Source organism: Mytilus trossulus, chromosome 7 (genome assembly GCF_036588685.1).
Source record: "Mytilus trossulus isolate FHL-02 chromosome 7, PNRI_Mtr1.1.1.hap1, whole genome shotgun sequence".
Classification (NCBI taxonomy): Eukaryota; Metazoa; Mollusca; class Bivalvia; order Mytilida; family Mytilidae; genus Mytilus; species Mytilus trossulus.
The window spans coordinates 67,367,857-67,387,085 of NC_086379.1; the positions used below are offsets into that span (position 1 = coordinate 67,367,857).

General features: G+C 32.0%; 1 protein-coding gene across 1 annotated transcript in view; it reads right to left on the reverse strand.

Annotated features, from left to right (window-relative positions):
• The window catches only part of LOC134726609 (uncharacterized), a 73,651-nt gene that overhangs the window by 21,044 nt on the left and 33,378 nt on the right, over positions 1–19,229 (reverse strand). The window contains exons 27-38 of the mRNA XM_063591020.1: positions 17,967–18,233; positions 17,039–17,323; positions 16,064–16,215; positions 15,470–15,611; positions 12,713–12,816; positions 11,803–12,006; positions 9,121–9,295; positions 8,629–8,903; positions 7,565–7,720; positions 7,013–7,202; positions 1,750–1,898; positions 572–1,064 (exon numbers count right to left, since the gene is read on the reverse strand). Coding sequence (XP_063447090.1) covers positions 572–1,064; positions 1,750–1,898; positions 7,013–7,202; positions 7,565–7,720; positions 8,629–8,903; positions 9,121–9,295; positions 11,803–12,006; positions 12,713–12,816; positions 15,470–15,611; positions 16,064–16,215; positions 17,039–17,323; positions 17,967–18,233 — 2,592 coding nt within the window. The remainder of the gene's footprint in view (positions 1–571; positions 1,065–1,749; positions 1,899–7,012; positions 7,203–7,564; positions 7,721–8,628; positions 8,904–9,120; positions 9,296–11,802; positions 12,007–12,712; positions 12,817–15,469; positions 15,612–16,063; positions 16,216–17,038; positions 17,324–17,966; positions 18,234–19,229) is intronic.

A 19,229-nucleotide genomic window follows, 5' to 3' on the forward strand; every position in this document is an offset into this window, starting at 1 on the left:
AATGTGCTGGCCATTGCTACTGAAAGGTTGTTAGTATTAAGCAAGTTCAGTTTAATTGAAATATTCTTACGCTCCAATTCTAATGTAACCTTTACAAGTTTTAAAATGGCCGATATCAGCACAGTTTTTGTCTGGTGCTTCTTTACCGTAGTGAATATAGAAAATTCAGGAGTCTACTGCATCAATGATCGACTAAAATTTTTTATATTCTAAATGTTTTTTAGCTAATGCATTTGTATTTAAATAAGTTATATTAGAACATATGCCTAATGTCATTGGGGTGTTTTGTTAATGTGTGGATTAATTAAAGAGTACTATATTGCACTGTAATAAGTCAAACAAAGTACTATATCTTCCAATAATTAACTTTTGTTATGTGGTAATAGATTCAGATTTATGTCCAACTCCCACTTAAAATATAAGAATTAATAACCTTGTATATTACAATGAATTTCTGTAACTATCATCATATATTTTTATGTAATTTCATCCAATTAATTATGCACAAAAAAAAGAGAATGTGGTATGATTGCCAATGAGACAACTCCCAACCAAAAATATAATATAATACCTGTTTCATAGTATACAAGAGTTTTGTTGTACTCATGCCCAGTGCCATTTTCTGCTGTAACAAAAGTTTCAAGATCAAGGTCATTCAGGGTGAAGGTCACAACAGTATGCTGATTGAGATCACAATCAGACTGACAGTTAAGTAAAGAACATTGTGTATTGCATGGTATACATGGCCTATATATCTCTCTGTACGGTACAACGTCTGTTTGTAACTTTTCTGTACCGATTCCAGCCTCATACTTTATCACTGGATTAGTACCTCCTCTGAATGGATCACCATAGCGACATTTATTGCCAATTTTAGGTGGAATGATTAGGTCTTTGAAGTAAGCTTTAGCTGAGAAAACATTAAACAGGTCAGATATATCTGGTATGTAGTTGTTACGATTCCATACGTGAAGTACAAGTTTGGCAGAAGTACTAGGGGGTTCTATACCACAGATTTCTGTTAGTTCTTCATCATCAATAAATACTTTTAGACACCAGTTTATCTGCAATTGTAGAAAGTATTTTACAGAACCATGAAAAAGATGTAAAATTAAGATTATAAGGGTTTCAAAGACACATTACAAAGAATAAATAGATAATTAGTTACTGTGGATGCATTACTTTTCATTCGTTGAACACCAATTTTCAGTGCTCAATGAATTACAAAGCTATAAGCTTCTACTTATCATGCATTCTAAAAACTGTCCTGATTTGTTATGTTGGAGCCTTTTTAAGCTGACTATCACTACAGTTATGGTTTTTGTTTACAGTTGACAGCTGTACAATGATCTACTGGTGCTTACATCCTCATCATTTGAACTCTTGTGGATAGCTGTCTTAGGCAAATATATACCAACTCTCTCTATTTTTGTATTAATGTTGATAAATGAACCATGAAATAATTTTAAGATCAGGAGATATTTGTTAGTTCTACATTTTCATTTTACTCTTTTTTTCCAACTTCAACATCATTGAAAGTTTTAGGTGTCATGTCCTTTATCTATACAAAAGTTGTTATGAAAATTTCATATTATTTCAAAATCTTTTAATAAATTGATTGTTATTTAATGCCACTTTCAACACTATTGTGCTATTTTTTGTTAGGAACAAAATCTTATAAGGACAGAAAATTTGGAAAATGTTCATGCTATTAAATTTTCAATACAAATATAGATGAAAAAAACATACATTGACTTCATCATCTCTCTGTGGACTGATTTCTATCTTATAATTATGATATGCTGCTGTTGGGTCAAATGATAAATCAACTTTGGTCTTCATCAATCTTTGTGTATTGTTGTAGGCCTGACACCATGTTACTATCTGAGGAACATTGCCTACAAAAATGTCAAATCTAAATAAGGTATTTTCAACAGTAGTTGGAAGGATATTAAAAGCAACCCAAATGTATGCAAAAATGACAATTAGACCAAATTTATACTAAACATATTTACAAACTAGAATGTACCCCTAAATGTAAATTTGCATGGGTCAATGTACAATTCACACTACTTTGTATTCTAATCAAACCTCATGACATTTGATTCTGTATGTTGTCATTAGAGATTGCTTGGGGGTTTGAGTGCTCTCATGGTTCAATAACAAACAGTAAGGGGGTAAACTGAGAATGATGTGTGGTCACATAATAAGCATTGTGTATAATTTTCATTTCATTTGATTGAAGCAAAGTAAAATTAGAGATTGGCAACAGGAAACTTTCCAATTTATAATTTATAAAAGGAAATGACACAAGAAGTGTGAATAATACACTACCAAAAGTCGATCTTCATATGTGTTTGGGGGAAATATGCATTGCGTTTAAGTTTCAGAACATAAGGTTGAGGCAAAGTAAGTAAGAGTGCAGAAAAGACAAATAAAGATTTTTTTTCCATTCATAAAGGAACGGTGAATGTGACACAACAAAATTCTATACCCTGTTCTGTGTTTGATGGTTACAATTGTTGTGTAAAAGTTTCATAACATTTGGTTGAGCAAAACTAATGTTAGAGAATGGAAACCAAATCAGGACATACCTACGGTACGCTGGACAAGAGTTACCTTTATGTCCTCTTTGACTACCAGCGGGACATAAATAATGTTACCTTTCTAAATCCATCAACTCATCTTCATACTATGTTTTAAACTTCCACAAACAACAAAAAAAATTTCAGGACATAGAAAATGATTAGAAATTGATTGTATTTAATCAGATGAATTATTTAGGTGATAACCCACATGAAGTTTTCACTATGAATGCTCTGGAATTTCATTTTTATCATGATTAGGTATATGAACCAATCAATAATTAAACACAAAATCTTAAATCTGTATTGTAAGAGTCAATGTACAATTCTAGTACGGCGGCTTTGTGAAAAATTGTGCACATCCTGTTACAAGCATGAAATTTGGCATAGACCTTCCTCAACTATTACTCTTTAATTTCAGATAGGGAGGCATTTGAAAAAAAGGTCTCACTTCCAGCAAGATCCAAAATGGCGGACGTCATACTTAAATCAGCCCAATATCGAAGACTAGTGTGTAAAAATGTGTTATTATCATGCTATAATCATAATATTTGGTACAAACCTTTGTTTTGTACTACTGTTGGATAAATTAAATAGATAAGATGTCTTCAGAAACCCTTCTTCCTGTTAAAATCCAATATGGCGGACATTGTACTTAAATAAGCTTATTGTTTAGGAAGGGTAATTGAAATGGGTTTTAACGTATTGCTACTATCATTGCATTGTGCAAGAACCTTTCTTTGGTGCTTCTGATGGATACAATTATAAGACATATGTCTTAAAAACCCTTACTTCCGGTAATATCCAAAATGGCGGACATAGAAATATCAATTTATTATTCAAATATTCAACTTTTTTCAAGATGTAAAGAAAATGATTTTTTTTTTGTGTGGGTCATTAAACTTTTGGCTGTAAGTTATTCCCAAAAACACTTATTCTATCATGTTGCAAGTGCATAAATATAAAATTGACACTTCCGGTAAAAGTATGACGTAAATTTCAAAGATGAGTCCTCAATCCATTTCTTCGATGAAGAGTTTAGGATTGAGTTATTAAAACAAAATAAAATCACTATAGTACTAAAACATCTAAAATTACTACAATGTTAGGCCAAAAATAACGACCACCACGACATGCACACATCGCAGTGCACGGGATACCCGATTTCCCACATAAAACATGACCGCAGCATCCTTTCATACTTCCACAATGTACAAGCTTCTGACAAAATGATAAGACCTCAAAAAGAGTTTTTTTTTAAAGTTTTCCTTTTTTGTCCCCGCCTGGAGTGGGTAGCATAAAAGCCTATCCAAAGCTCGTCTCCCTAAACACCTACCTAAGTATATTGCATGATTTTCATGCTGGAAAAGACTAGACGAAGTTGAGGAAATAGCCTAAAAAAACCTTCCCTTTTTGCACAAATAGTTATTTCTTGCTTCGTTAACCATGGTATACCCATCTGTTAAGTTTGTGCGATCTTGCAGTAAATTACTGGTGATTTAGTCTGATCAATCTTCATTCTTTATGTTAAAGTCACAGCTTCAAATGCAATCGATGTCTCCCAAATAGTCTTTTTTTCTCTTTCAAGCAAAGAGAGAACCATATCACAATAGGTAAAGGCATGGATAATAATAAATGTGTCAGATCACTCCTTGCCTAGTGCATTTGAAAGGCCATTGCTAGATATTAATCCAAAGTCGTTTGCACTCCCAAACACAATTCATAGTTCGTCTACCCCTATGTCACAGAATAGCGAAACAGTAGTGACAGCATCATCATTAACGACTGTGCGAATCATGACTCGTTAAGGTTCGTGTTTCACTGTATCAGGCACATGCATCATGATTCTAGTGTCTGCCTCTAAATGTGAACTTGGTGCTGAACTTGAAATACATCACGTGGTGGATAGAATAGAATATCCTGATCATTTGTTGCTATAACTACAATACACATCCAAGATACCATCCACTCGTATTACAGTTTCATGGTATTTTATTAAGGTAAGGACATAATACCCAATCAGCAAACTCGTTAGGCCGCAATTCACAATATTTTTATGGCTAGACCATTTGAAAGGTCATGGATTGATATATATCTTATGCTTTTTCCCCTTCCAAATGCACACCAAAGTTTGTCTGTCCCTATGTCACGGAATAGCGAAACAGCAATACCATATCAGTATCGACTGTTCGAGTCATGACTCAGTTAAGTCTGTGTTTCACTGCATCAGACACATCGATCTTGTTTCTAGTGTCAGTCTCGTCGTGTAAACATGGTGCTAAACTTGAAACATCATCAAATGGTGGATAACACTGAACATCCTGAGAAATTTTTGCTACAACTACCTTGTACTCAAAATTGTAGTGAGCAAGCTGCTGTGAATAAAAACTTAAAAGTTCTTTCTTATTGTCGTCATCTCTCAGAAAACTATTTTGAGGATGTTTTTAACCCTGGATTCGTCTGTGTATCCCCTTACCCCTAAATGTTGCTCTTGCTTCTTTTAGCAGCTTACAAACTACCAGTATTGTCTATGTTCGCATCCGACACTACATTCACTGTTGTTACAGTTTCAAGGTGTTTTCTAACGAGTATGATGATTGGGTATTATGTCCTTACCTTAATAAAATACCTTGAAACAGTAACAAGAGTGGATGAAGTCTTTGATGAGTATGGTAGTTGTAGCAACAAATGCTCAAGATATTCTATTTTATCCACCACGTGATGTATTTCAAGAGTAGCACCATGCTCACATAAAGAGACAGGAACTAAAATCATGGTGCATATGTCTGATGCAGTGAAACACGAACTTGAACGAGTCATGATTAACAGTCACTGATGATTCTGTCAATACTATTTCGCTATTCCGTGACATAGGGGCAAACGAACTATGGATTGTGTTTAGGGAGGCAAAAATATTTTAATTTATATCTATCATGGCCTTTTCAATGCACTAGGCAATGAGTGATCACACACACTTATTTCAGACCTATACCTTTACCGGTTGTGATACGGTTCATTCTTTGCTTGAAAAGGAAAAAAAAAGAATGCGTAGGAGACATTAATGGTATTTGAAGATGTGACTTAAACATAAAGAATGATGACTGATCAGCCTAAATCATCAGGGTTTTACTGTAAGATCGCACAAATTTATCAGATGGAGCTTACATGATTAACAGAGCAAGAAAATCATTTTTTTGCACAAAACGGAAGGCTAACTATAAGTGAGGCCCACAACTTGGTCTAGTCTTTTCAAGCATGTAAAACGTGCAATATACTAATGCAGGTGTTTAGTGAGACGAGCTTGGGATTGGCTCTTATACTTCCTAGTCTAATGAAATGCGAAGGGACAAAGAGTGTCCCTTTAAAAAAAAACTATTTCTGAGGCCTCATCATTTTTTCAGATGCTTGTACATTGTGGATGTAAGAAAGGATGCCACGGTCATTTTTATTGTTGAAAATCGGGTCTACTGTGAACTACCTTGTGTGCATGTGGTGGTGAATGTAAATAAATATGTATTCTTGGCCATTAAAGTAGTAATTCTAAATATGTATTAGTACCATAGTGATTTTATTTTGTTTTAATCAATCTATCCAAAACTCTACATCGAAGAAATGGATTGAGGACTCGTTTTTGAAATTTGCGTCATATTTTTACCGGAAGTGTCAACTTTATGTTTAAAAATTTACAACATGATAAAATAAGTGGTTTTGGGGATTACTTAAAGCCAAAAGTTTAATGACCAGCACAAAAAAAAATCATTTTCTTTACATCTTGAAAAAAGTTGAATATTTGAATAATAAATTGATATTTCTATGTCCGCCATTTTGGATATTACCGGAAGTAAGGGTTTTTAAGACATATGTCTTATACATTGTATCCATCAGAAGCACCAAAGAAAGGTTCCTGCACAATGTAATGATAGTAGCAATACCTTAAAACACATTTCAATTACCTTCCCTCAAAAGTAAGCTAATTTAAGTACAATGTCCGCCATGTTGGATTTTAACCGGAAGAAGGGTTTCTGAAGACATCTTATCTATTTAATTTATCCAACAGTAGTAAAAAAACAAAGGTTTGTACCAACTTTTATGATTGTAGCATGATAATAACACATTTTTACAGACTAGTCTTCGATATTGGGCAGATTTAAGTATGACGTCCGCCATTTTGGATTTTACCGGAAGTGAGACATTTTTTTCAATTGCCTCCCTATCTGAAATTAAAGAGTAATAGTTGAAGAAGGTCTATGCCAAATTTCATGCTTGTAACAGGATGTGCACAATTCCTCTGAAATATGCTTGTAGCCGCCGGACTATTCACACCATTTTTAGGTTTAATGGCTTCAGTCTTTGTTCTATCAACAGAACTTTAAATAAATATACACTACATCTTTCGACAGGCATTCCCTTTTTCTATATTACCATACCTGTCAATATCTGTATACCACATGCTGACTGTGTTACAGGAAGTTCTGTGTCCACAGGTTGAGTTACTACTGTTTCATTAGGATTCTTTACAATCTGATATGGAGGTTGTGCAGTAGTCACTGTATCAGTTGTAGTAAAAGTAGGTGTGGTAGTAGCAGAAGATGTTGAACAGTTACAAAAAGAGCAGGTCTACAAAATACATTAGGGATTGTAAAATGTTAACTTTCATACTAAAATGCTAGATCTGGAAACTTTAATGTGAAATGCAACTCATGGGGTAAATCGTCATGTAAAAGCTTTGTGATGCAATAAAGATTAAATAATCTCAAAATTTTCTCAGATTTATTAACAATGTCTGGCGTACTAAATTATAATGCAGGTACTTTTGATAACTTTAATATCATGATTGATCTTTCTTACCCTTTGAAAACTTTGAAAGAACAATGTTTTTATCAAGAAAAATTAGTCATGATATTGAAAATAAATGCAAATACAAAATGTACTGCACATGTATACGAATATGATAGTGTCATCAGAATATAATTTTAAACCTCTGCAGTAGGATCCTCTAGACAACAGTCACATATATAAAGGGTCCAATCATCTTCAGTTATATAATTGTAAGTAGCTATACCATCTGCAGGGCCGTCCCATAACATGATCCCAGTAACAGGTATACCCTCACCACTGGCAGCCTTTACTGATACCTTTAACACAAGGAATGGGTAGTTTAATTTGCACAGTGGAATCATCGTCAATGATTATGAGCCTACATGATCATGACATTTCAGCTATGTAACAAAAATAGAATTTTTCTGGCTCTTGTGTTAGTGTTCTGAAGGAACAGCAATCAAAAAAAATTATCAGTAAGAGTACAATTTATAATCTAATACCCATGTTCAACTTTTTCCATTAAAATGAAAAATCTTCAGATAAAATTGTTTCATATCAAATGCATACTTTATCAAAATAAATCATCTTTAGATCAGCATCATTGAAAGACAGCCTGGTTTATTTGAAATAAGCAGACTTTCTTGGTGTTATATCTTTCATTTTCTTAATGATTTATATGATTATTTTGAAGGAATGCAAGAAATCACCAGTTATTTGAAAAACTGTTATAACAGGTGGTTCAATCCTTAATTATGAACACATTTTTTACAAATGTTAGGGTGATCTCATAAATATAGAAGGTTATATGAAAGTATGCAATAAGTTGTTCCCAAAATATTACTCCATTATTGGGGTTTTAAGTTTGCCAAAGCATAAATACAAGTCTTTGGTGAGCAGACTTCTGCATAGATGGAGTACCAGTATTGCTATGGGTAAGATAGGGTCATTTAAAAATACTTTACTCAAAAGTCGGTATAGAACAAAACTTCACTTTCATTTAAAATTTAGTATTACTATAAATTCAGAAATTATTGTGTGTGTTTATTATTGCTATTTTGTAATTTTAGACTACAATGGGATTTTAATTCTTGGGATATTGAAAAGAATCCTGTTTAATTTGTATGAAATATTTCAAAATGCAAGTTCAATATATTGCATTTACAATTCTGTTGCATTTTTCTCAATTATAAAAACCTCTCAATAATTTCTGAATATACAGTACCTGATAAATTCCACCATTTTCGAATTCTGCAGGTCTGATGTATGCCCCAGCAAACATTTGTCTCGCATGAACATCTCTTGCCAGCTTTATACTAATGACATCATCATACAGTAAGTTCTGGACATTCTCTTGTCTGTGGATAAGTGACCATTGTTGACCACTGGGATCTTTGAAGCCTATCTGCTGTATCTTTTTCCAACCTTGGTCATTTTTCATGGATACAGCTTGAACAGGACATGATGGACCAACAGGGTTAGCAAGATGTAAAAATGTTCCTAAAATGAAAATCAAAAGGTACAAGATGCCTTTGGTTCCTATTGACCATATGGTTTCAGAAAATCTTAACAGACTAGCACAAAAAGCTTGGAAATATTCATACTAGAAGGTGAGTTAAATACAAAGTTAGAAGAATTGAAGGGGTGCTGCTATTTTTTGTTAGTCAATATATTTACAAAGGTAGATAATATTTAAGAAGTCTGTTGTAAATTCTACCTGTAATACTTGAAGAAGATCCAAACCAAACTCTGCTATCTTTGAAATCTGTTCCATCAACCACATGCCCTGCTGTTGGTACTGAAGAGTCATATAATACAGGGGCAGATGTTATACTGACTGATAGTCCTGCATTATTACTCGCCATAAGTTTTATAATGTAAGGAGTGTTTTCCTGAAAAAGATAATATATATGCAAGTAACTTTTTTAAAACACTACTTTTTTGAAATTTTCAAAGAAGCAAATATTAAATCTAATGTTATAAAATGAAAAGATCTTATAAAGCTGTCTTATTAACACAGGTAAATCATGGTCTCATCTTATGAATAAAAGGTGAAGTGGAACAAGGATTAATAAAATTACGACCCCAAACCATAGAGAATTCTTTTCAGTGTTTGTTAATATTCTTGAAGGTGCTTTCACTTCATGTATACACATTCAGAGAGATTTTCTGATGTTGCCGATAATATTTTCTGAAAGATTATTATAGTTTTGTCTATATTTCTTTATGATCTTTATATTACAAGTATCATAAAAGCTCCGATAAGCATATTTTAAAAAAACCTGTGTCATCACCATTTTATACAAACTTTCTTTCAAATGACAAACATAAAGTATTGAAACCCTTGTAGTTGAGTTTTTCTTTCATTTTTATCTTTATATTTTTATGCCAAAAAATCAATAGGCATTGCTGTTTTGATATGTTCAATTCAGAACATATTTACAAAGAGGAGTTGGAAATTGTTTAATGTATTGAATTCTACTGCAAATATCTGAAATATGCACTTAACACCGCAGGTATATATAATTTTTTTTTAAATATAGGATTTCCCTATATATTTCTATAAATGAACGTTATCATATACTTAATAGAAAAATAAAATAAAAATATGGGGTTACCGTTCATTCAAGCTCACAATTTGCCTTTGAAAGCAGCATACATTTTTGTAAAGGTACTAACATGAAAAATAAAGTTAATATCAAACTAAAAAAAATAATTATAGGTCACCTATGAGGTCAAAAAGACATTTGAAATTAAATGCCAAAATATGGCATTTTTGCACCAAAGGAAGATAATTTGGAGCTTTTTCAATGATATATACACATTTTAAAAGTCATCTTGGGCCAAAACGTATTTGATTTTTTTGAATGATTTTTATACCATATGATAAAGTAACGACTAATAAAGTAAAATATACAATTTGTAATGAAAAATAAATGTACCCTCGAGCCTCCTAGAAGTGGTACATAACCTTATAGGGAGATAATGTGAGCCAAAATTTGTTCCTGTGAAAAAAGTTCCAGTGGACCTAATTTCACAGGTAATTTGTTCTGGGAGAACTTTTTACACAGACAATTTCTATATAATTTGTTCCATCTATATGAAAAAAGTTCCACACTTTACCTGGTGAAATAAGTTCTAGGTTGGTGAAATTTGTTCCTCACCTGGTGAAATAAGTTCCTTGTCTATGAAATATGTTCCACTGGTTAAACAAGTTATCTTATATACTGAGCACTTGTCATCAGTCAGTTTAAAGTCATTATAAAAAAACATGTATTTAGTCTGTATTATATTGATAATGAAATAAATGAAAAGTGTAAACATCCAATTTGAATCATGTGGAGTTCAGCAAAAGTTAAATAACATACTCAATTAATAATACTAAAAATGACAATTATGAACCAGGAAAAAGTAGAATAAAAAATAATAATAAAAGTCATTCCCCCCAAAAAAGGTATCATAGTTAAAGATGAACATTTGTACTTTTTAAAAAAGGACAAAGTGACTGATCAATTATTTTAAAAGACAAAGAAACAAAAGACACACTCTTTAAAAACTGCATTGACCATAGCTAAGTACATGTTTGATAATAACACCCATGACAGATCAACAGGAAACAAGGAGGTCGAATACCACATAAAGGATAAAACATCAGGGAAAAAACTTAAAGGGAGCCCAGTCACCCATGGCTCCTAGATTTTGAGCTGGGCCCCTAAACTTTCAGATAAAGTTAAGTTGAACATTTAGAAAATAATTATAAAATATCTGGTCTGGGCTCCCAGTTTGAAATTCTCAAGTTTAGTCCCTGAGCATAGATACAAATTATGATACATTATCATCACTTTTATTTCTTATCTCCATCCTACAGTCATGCATTTAATTGCAAATGTACCCCATGCAAGCACAGTACTTATTTTCTGTGAAATAGGTACGAGCAGAACATTTTCATTGATTTCTATAAAATACCTTTGTTCAAAACTAATAACTTATTTCACCTTTTCTTTTAAATTTTAGTATTGGAACAAAACTCATGGTGCTGTAATTTTTGTTCCAGAACTTATTTCACATTTGTTTAAAAAATTAGTTCTGGAACAAATTTTATAGTGCTGGAACATATTTTCTGTGACATAAGTTCCGGTGGAACATATTTCATATGAAATTTGTTCCGGCGGAACAAATGTCACACCGGAACAAATATTTTGTTACATGAACTCTGTACAAATCAGTTGAACGTTTCAATCTGGTTTTGTTATTAAGGTTAATATTAAGCTTCACAATGATCAAAATTAGTGTCTGTCAAAGTAAATATTTTGTCAAAATTTTATAAAAATTAAACAAGCCAAATTATTATTAGTTAAGGTGTTTGGTACAATATTAAGTGAAGTTCACTTTATTATACCTGAAGTTGAAGTTCTGTAAAAATATATTGAGAATAGTTGGAACCCAAAGTTATCCAATCCACCATCAGTACTTCAGAGCTTTGATCTGTGCAGGAGGATTTATTCCATAGTGATATTTTGAATAATGCAATGTCAGATTCAGGATCACTAAAGCCTTCCCATGTTACTGTCAATGTAGTACTCTCGGGAGTGTACGTTACGTTCTGGAAAATGTATTTCAAATGAAAATCAATAATCAAATCATAATAAATTCAATGAGTGTATCACTAACCATTATTTGAATTAAACATTTGGTTGGGTTCATGATACATCCATGTTTCTGATTTAATGAAGTTAACTGTGTTATATTTCAATGTTTCATGTGACTTTCATTTAATGCAATATAATTAGAAAAGCATTTTTTTCCACCTCTAGAATGTCTGTGTAAATGTGTTGTAATTTAAGTTTAAAGTGACCCCTTAAGGGCATACAATACAGTTTCGAGCCCACAGTAAATTTTTAACGAAAACTTGCATACAAGCTTTTTGCCATCTAAGCAAATCAAATATATAATAAAACATATTCATTGTTTTAACCACCAATTTTAAGTAACAGATGTTATGTGCATTTAATCTATTCATATCTGACTTCTTTGGTTAGCAATATTAAATAATAGTTTTTTGTTTATTTTTTATACATAAATTAGGCCGTTAGTTTTCTGGTTTGAATTATTTCACATTATCATTTCAAGGCCTTTTATAGCTGACTTTGAGGAATGGGCTTGGGTCATTGTTGAAGGCCATACGGTAACCTATAGTTGTTAATTTCTGTGTCATTTTGGTTTCTTGTTGAAAGTTGTCTCCTTGGCAATCATACCACATCTTCCTTCTTAATTTGTTTAAATATTCATGTATAGAAATACAAACTCACCATATTGAAGTCAGGCCCACTTGTAAGTTCTCCAACTATAGGAGGTGTTGTGTCCACCATGAATGTATGACTAACTAAACTACACTCACCAGACTTGTCAATTCCTAAAAATCAAGGTTTAACATACGATTAATTAAGACCTGTGCTATGAAAGCATGAAAAGAAGGTTATTTAAAATATATAAACCAGTAAAATAAGTTTTGAGATATAAAAAAAAAATGTGGAAGAGAAATGGATGACTTTTGTTTACGACTTTTATGTTCCACTCATAGCTAGATAAAAGTCATATGAAATGAGTGACTGATGAAAAATATTGTTTATCCAATTCTTGAACCAATGCATGTATATATCATAAACTTAGTCTTTTGTGTATAAATTAATAATTTTTTAGGCAAACATATTGTATAATTGTCCATTATTTTTCTCTCGGTCTGTTATGAGATAAAAATATGGCTGCAAACTATTTTAAATATGAAATTTTTCAGAAAAAAGTTTGTGTACATCAATTTAATAATGAAAACTATCCATTTAGTTATAAACAAGAATGTGTTCATAGTACACGGATGCCCCACTCACACTCATTTTCTATGTTCAGTGGACCGTGAAATTGGGGTAAAAATTATAATTTGGAATTATAATTAGAAAGATCATATCATAGGGAACATGTGTACTAAGTTTCAAGTTGATATAACTTTAACTTCATCAAAAACTACCTTGACCAAAAACTTTAACCTGAACTTTGCTCTATCATTTTTCTATGTTCAGTGGACCATGAAATTGGGGTCAAAACTATAATTTGACATTAAAATTATAAAGATCAAGTCATGGGTAACATGTGTACTAAGTTTCAAGTTGATTGGACTTCAACTTCTTCAAAAACTACCTTGACCAAAAACTTTAACCTGAAGTGATAGGACGCACAGACAGACGCACAGACGGACGAACGAACGGAGGCACAGACCAGAAAACATAGTGCCCCTCTACTATTGTAGGTGGGGCATAAAAACCATCCTGCATCATCATCTTTTTTTTTTAATTTGAGGTTTCAAACAGGGCTTCCAAAACTTTTCTGAGCCAGCCGGACATTTTATATCTGATCCGAATTTTAATCCCCAAGACTAAGTCACAAAAGGCAATTATGGTAATCAGATGGCCATCACAATGATTGACATTAGATTAAAAACGATATTAAACTTTACTTTGATAAAAATTTGATGTTCTGTCATAAACTGTTAAAATTGGCATTGCATCATTCAAAGTGTGCACATCAGCGTGGTCATATCTGCATAAGACTTTTTATTTGTGCAAATTGACGTTGTCTAGAACTTTATTTTCCTTTTTAAAGTCACATTTTTCAAAACCGGATGTTGACTTGACAATGGTAAAACATGGATACGTAAAATCCGTGTACGTTTACATAGTACGACTGAGCGAAGAAGCTCTTTCCACGTTATTTCTTCAACAAAATACTTGAAATGAACGTTAGGTACAGGTATCAATGATAGTTTTAGAATTTTGAAGAAATGTAGGATGCATAATTGAATTTCCCACCTGTGCACATGCGCACACGTGTTCTTCTTCATACAACGTAGTTCTGACGATTTTTTCATGTAAAACCTTTTTAAATGTTTCATCAAATCAAGTTTATAAATGTATTTATTATAAATTTGATCTTTTGAACTAAATCAATTAGATACAAACCGCTGAAATGTACGAAAGTAATTGTGAATGAAACGATTAAATTTATACGATGTCTGGTACTGAAATTAGTTTACCTGTCACCTGAACAGGTATAGTTTTCAGCTGTCCAACAACTAATTAGCCTTGATTAAAATTAGAAAGTATTGTAGTAAGGGTTGTTTTGATAGTAATTAATCAACATGTCACTTTTATGACCGGAAATGTATGGCTGTTAAAGGCAAAATGTTGGGTCAAAAAGATCGTGAATTATATTAAAATGACCGAAAAAGCCTTGAAAACTAAAAAAATTATGACCGTTTCATGCTTTTCCCAGCCGGTCTTTTACCGGACATTATACAAATGACCAGAATATATGACCGTTTTGGAAGCCCTGGTTTCAAATAACTTTAAGAATATAAAAATAGGCATACTAAGGAAAATGATGTATTACAATTGAAGCATCTCTGATAAGATGGATGAGAAGCATAAGATTAGAAAGCCAAATGGCCTCTATTTAGTCAGCATGGCAATTTATATATATTTGATTTCATCATGTTATGTTTCTTTTTATGAATACAAATATTTTGAAAAACTTTGCTTTATATCTGAAGAACTTTCATTCTATATTAACATTTCTGCAACTCTAAAGTGGTCTGTATATATTCAAAAACATGAATGTGTCCCCAGTACATGAATGCCCCACTTGCACCATTTTCTATATTCAGTGGACCGTAATGAAAAATTAGAAATATCATGTCATAGGGAATATTTGTACTAAGTTTTTCAAGTTGATTAGACTACAACGTCATCAAAAACTACCTCGACCAAAAACTTTAACCTGAAGCAGGACAGACGGACGGACGAACAAACGAATGAACGGACGCAGACCAGAAAACATAATGCCCCTCTACTGTTGTAGGTGGACCAAATCTTTCACCTGAAGAGGGACAGACGGATGAACAGATGCACAGACCAGAAAACATAATGCCCCTCTACTATTGTAGGTGGGGAATAAAAAATAGCATTTTGTAGAATATTGTAAAGGAATTTTAAAAACCAATCTTAAAGACAACCTACCTAAAACCCAGACAACATAACTTTCTCCTAATTCTAGATCTAAATTCTCTACTTTGTAAAATGTATTCTGATTTATATTTGTGACAGGAAACACATTAAATATCCTGGATTTGTCTTCTTCTGTTGCCTTTCCACCAGCAATCTGTTTCAAAAGTTAGACATTATTGATCTATACTACTTTGTGCGACCATTTATTATATCAATATACATTTTGTCTTTTATCATAAGGTTACCGATTTTGTCAAGTTGATTACTGAAAGTTTGTCTTTTGTTTAATATTATTGTGTGGTTGCTGCCTAGTTGACCCTTATCCCACATCTAACAGTAACAATAATTCAGAGTTGATGGTACATGCAACACATTATCTTGATTGATATATTGTAAATTACAATGTTCTAAAAAACACATTTCTTGGTTTTAGTTAGACATTTTTTTATTGTTTTGTTTTAGAACATAAAATTAAAAATCTTTTAGATGTTTTTCATTATTACAGCTTTAAAAAAAATACACTTTTGTAAATTGTAAAAAAATTTTGTAACTAATTTAATTTAACCAAAAGTGAACTACAGTAAAACTTTATTCACTAAAACTTACATAACGTTTGCAATCAGTTTCAGCAACTTCTCCTGAAATGTTGGCCACAGCTACGTAATACATAAGCATGCCTACTGTAGAGGAGAAACCAGCAAACTGAATTTCTAAATAAGTGTCTGTCGTCACAATGTCTCCCATTACAATATCTCCAGCTGTAAGTATTTACAATTGTCATTAAAAATATGCATAAGTTGTTCTGTCTATTTTAAAAGTAAGCAATATCATCTGCATGGAAGGAGGACCACTATAATTCTTAGAATGCATTTTTTTATTATATCAATCTGATGTAATGTGAAGTCAATCTAGTTACAAAATTCTGACAAATTAATTAATTTTAATATTGAAAATTGTTATACTAAAGTAAGACCCTTACAATTTTCAATATTAATGTAAAAAAAAAAAAGAAAGAAGAACTAAAAGGTTAAATTCCATCTCCTAATTCCCATAACTTGGTCATGATGGGGATGGAGAATAATGGGGAAAATAGTAACAATAAAGAAAATTGAGAAAAATGATCAAACAAATGAAAGAACATACGCAATACTCTTAAGTTCAAATATATAATTATAAGTTTCAATTAAAAGGTATCACAAACAACATATTCAGGACACAGTGAATTGACATAAAAAATAAATGAAATATTTGAACAAATATGAAATTAAAGAAAAAACACTCAAACAAATTCAACTCTTTCTATTGTGTCAGTCAGAGTAAGAATCTTGTTTATTTGTGTTTTGTGTATAAAGAATTGATTTTGGTTTCAGAATTTATTTCAAACTTGAATAGAATGTTGTGCTTAACATCTTTGCACACAACACTGATTCATTGTTGAAAATAAACTTCAAACAGTTTGTTAATACTTTTGCATGGTTGTCACTACATATTCAGATATACACTAAAACCAGTAATATTGTTTTTTACCCTAACATTTCAACGAAGTCTGCTTAACATGTAAAATCATAATTTTTTACTTACGAGTAATTTTACCACCAAATCCCACATGAAAACCATTTGATGTTACTATAGCAACAGAGTGGGAGGCACTGTAAGCCGTGACTGTAAAGTAATACATTCCTGTTCCTGGAACAAGGTCAAGGTCATAAAAGGTAACATTTTTATCTTTTTCAATATTAGTAAATGGAACAATGTTGTCTCTTGTTTTTGAGAACCGTCTGTCTGTTCCTAAGGCAACTTCATAAAATTCTACTGCTTGGTTTTTATCCAAATATTCAACAATATCTTCATGGAGACCTTGATTGCCTGAAAAAAAGTAATAAACAAGTGAAACTGCGAGCTACTGCTCACTGATGATACCCAGCCCCTAGTGGATAATATTAATAGTGTAAAAATATGCAAGTGTTCGGTAAACAGGAAGTTGTCGAGTGATGAATCTGAAAACGCATCACACAGTATAGCTGACTTATATAAATCCTGAACCCAAAATTCAGAAATCCTTGTATTGTAGTTCCTGAGAAAAATGTGACGAAAATTTTCAACTTGGCTATCATGTGTAAAATCTTACAAGTGTTCAGTAAACAGGAAGTTGTCAAGTGATCAATCTGAAAACGCATCACACGATATAGCTGACTTAGATAAACCCTGAAATCAAATTTCAGAAATCCTTGTATTGTAGTTCCTGAGAAAAATGTGAAGAAAGTTTCATGGGACGGACAGACAGAGGTAAAACAGTATACCCCCCCTTTTTTAAAGCCGGGGTATAAAAATTTGTAATTGTGGCAAGATGTTTAAATGCAATACAAACACATCTTTAAAGGAATTGTATTTTAAAATGTTTATGATAAGGTTGAATATTATTAATCCTATAAATTTATGCTTCAAAATGTTCTTTTCTATTCCACCAGGCCCCCTTTTCAAATAATAGTTAGTAAATTACGAAAATTACCTGATATGACATCCAATTGAGCATCTACTGGTAATCCAAATCCATCCCAGTTGGCCATTACCATGGATTTAGAGTTGATAAAATTTAGATCATATCCTATCAGGTCTCCATCAAATACTTTTCCTGGGATGAGAGGTTCTTGTTTGACTGTGACACCATTGGATCTGATCATGTAGGTATAGTTCAAGGCATTGGTTACTCTGAGTAGAGAATAGTATAATTCTCCATTCAACATCTCAAGTTCGTCATTCATTCCAGAAGTTTTAACTGTAATCATAGAGAAAAATTTGACAATGATTACAAGTAACACATTGTAAACATTTATTCTATCATTAGTTGCTAAAACAAAAAGTCTTTTTTGTGTGTAGTTATATTCTTGCAAACTTTCATTAATTTAAAATAAAGGTAAGACTGTACAAGAGGCTTCCTTTATAAATAGCACACCTAAATTTAAACTGCTACAGCAATCATAGGCAGCAATATTTTCATTGAATTTATCAATTAAACAATCAAATGTTGACAAAAACATACCAAGGTGACATTCCAAATCATAATTTCATAAAAACAAATCCCAAAAAAACATAACAGCTTAAAAAATCAAAAAATCAAAAGGACATCCAATAACAAAATTTAACATAGAAAAATATAAAGACAAAGCCACTTGTACTCTAGCGCTAGCCAATGAAATTCTTATTTCAATATTTCCATACTGTAGTAAGTTGTAATCTTTATTCAGATTTTAACTTAATTTGATAGAACAATCTTCCCTTGTCCTAGTATAATCACAGGAATTAAGATGTTGCATTAAAATTTCAAGACTGTTAAGCAAGACCGAATTTGCTCCAACTGTCACAATAACTATGATGCTGAAATTACCTAATTCTACTAGCCTTTTTCCCAAATATATGATGAAAAGTATACTTGTAAAAAATAAATATATTTATCGCTATTATCTGTATTTTTCCTTTGATGTTTTTTTGTGATAATTTTTATATCACTCGTGTAGAGTGAGAATGAAAATTATCGCTAGTTTCTAAGGTCCTTAGAAACAGCGTATTAATTTAATTCATGCGCTAGAATATCGGCCAATCAGAAAAGATTAGCCGGAACTATACAAAAAAATGTTATCGGATGACTGCGCTGAAATGTCAAAGGTGATTTCTCATTTTAATATTTAACCGTGAATTTCGCAGTTAAAAAATTTATTGGAAGTTAATAAAAGTAATCAAATCATGTTTTTAACTGATAACAAATGTCCTTTTT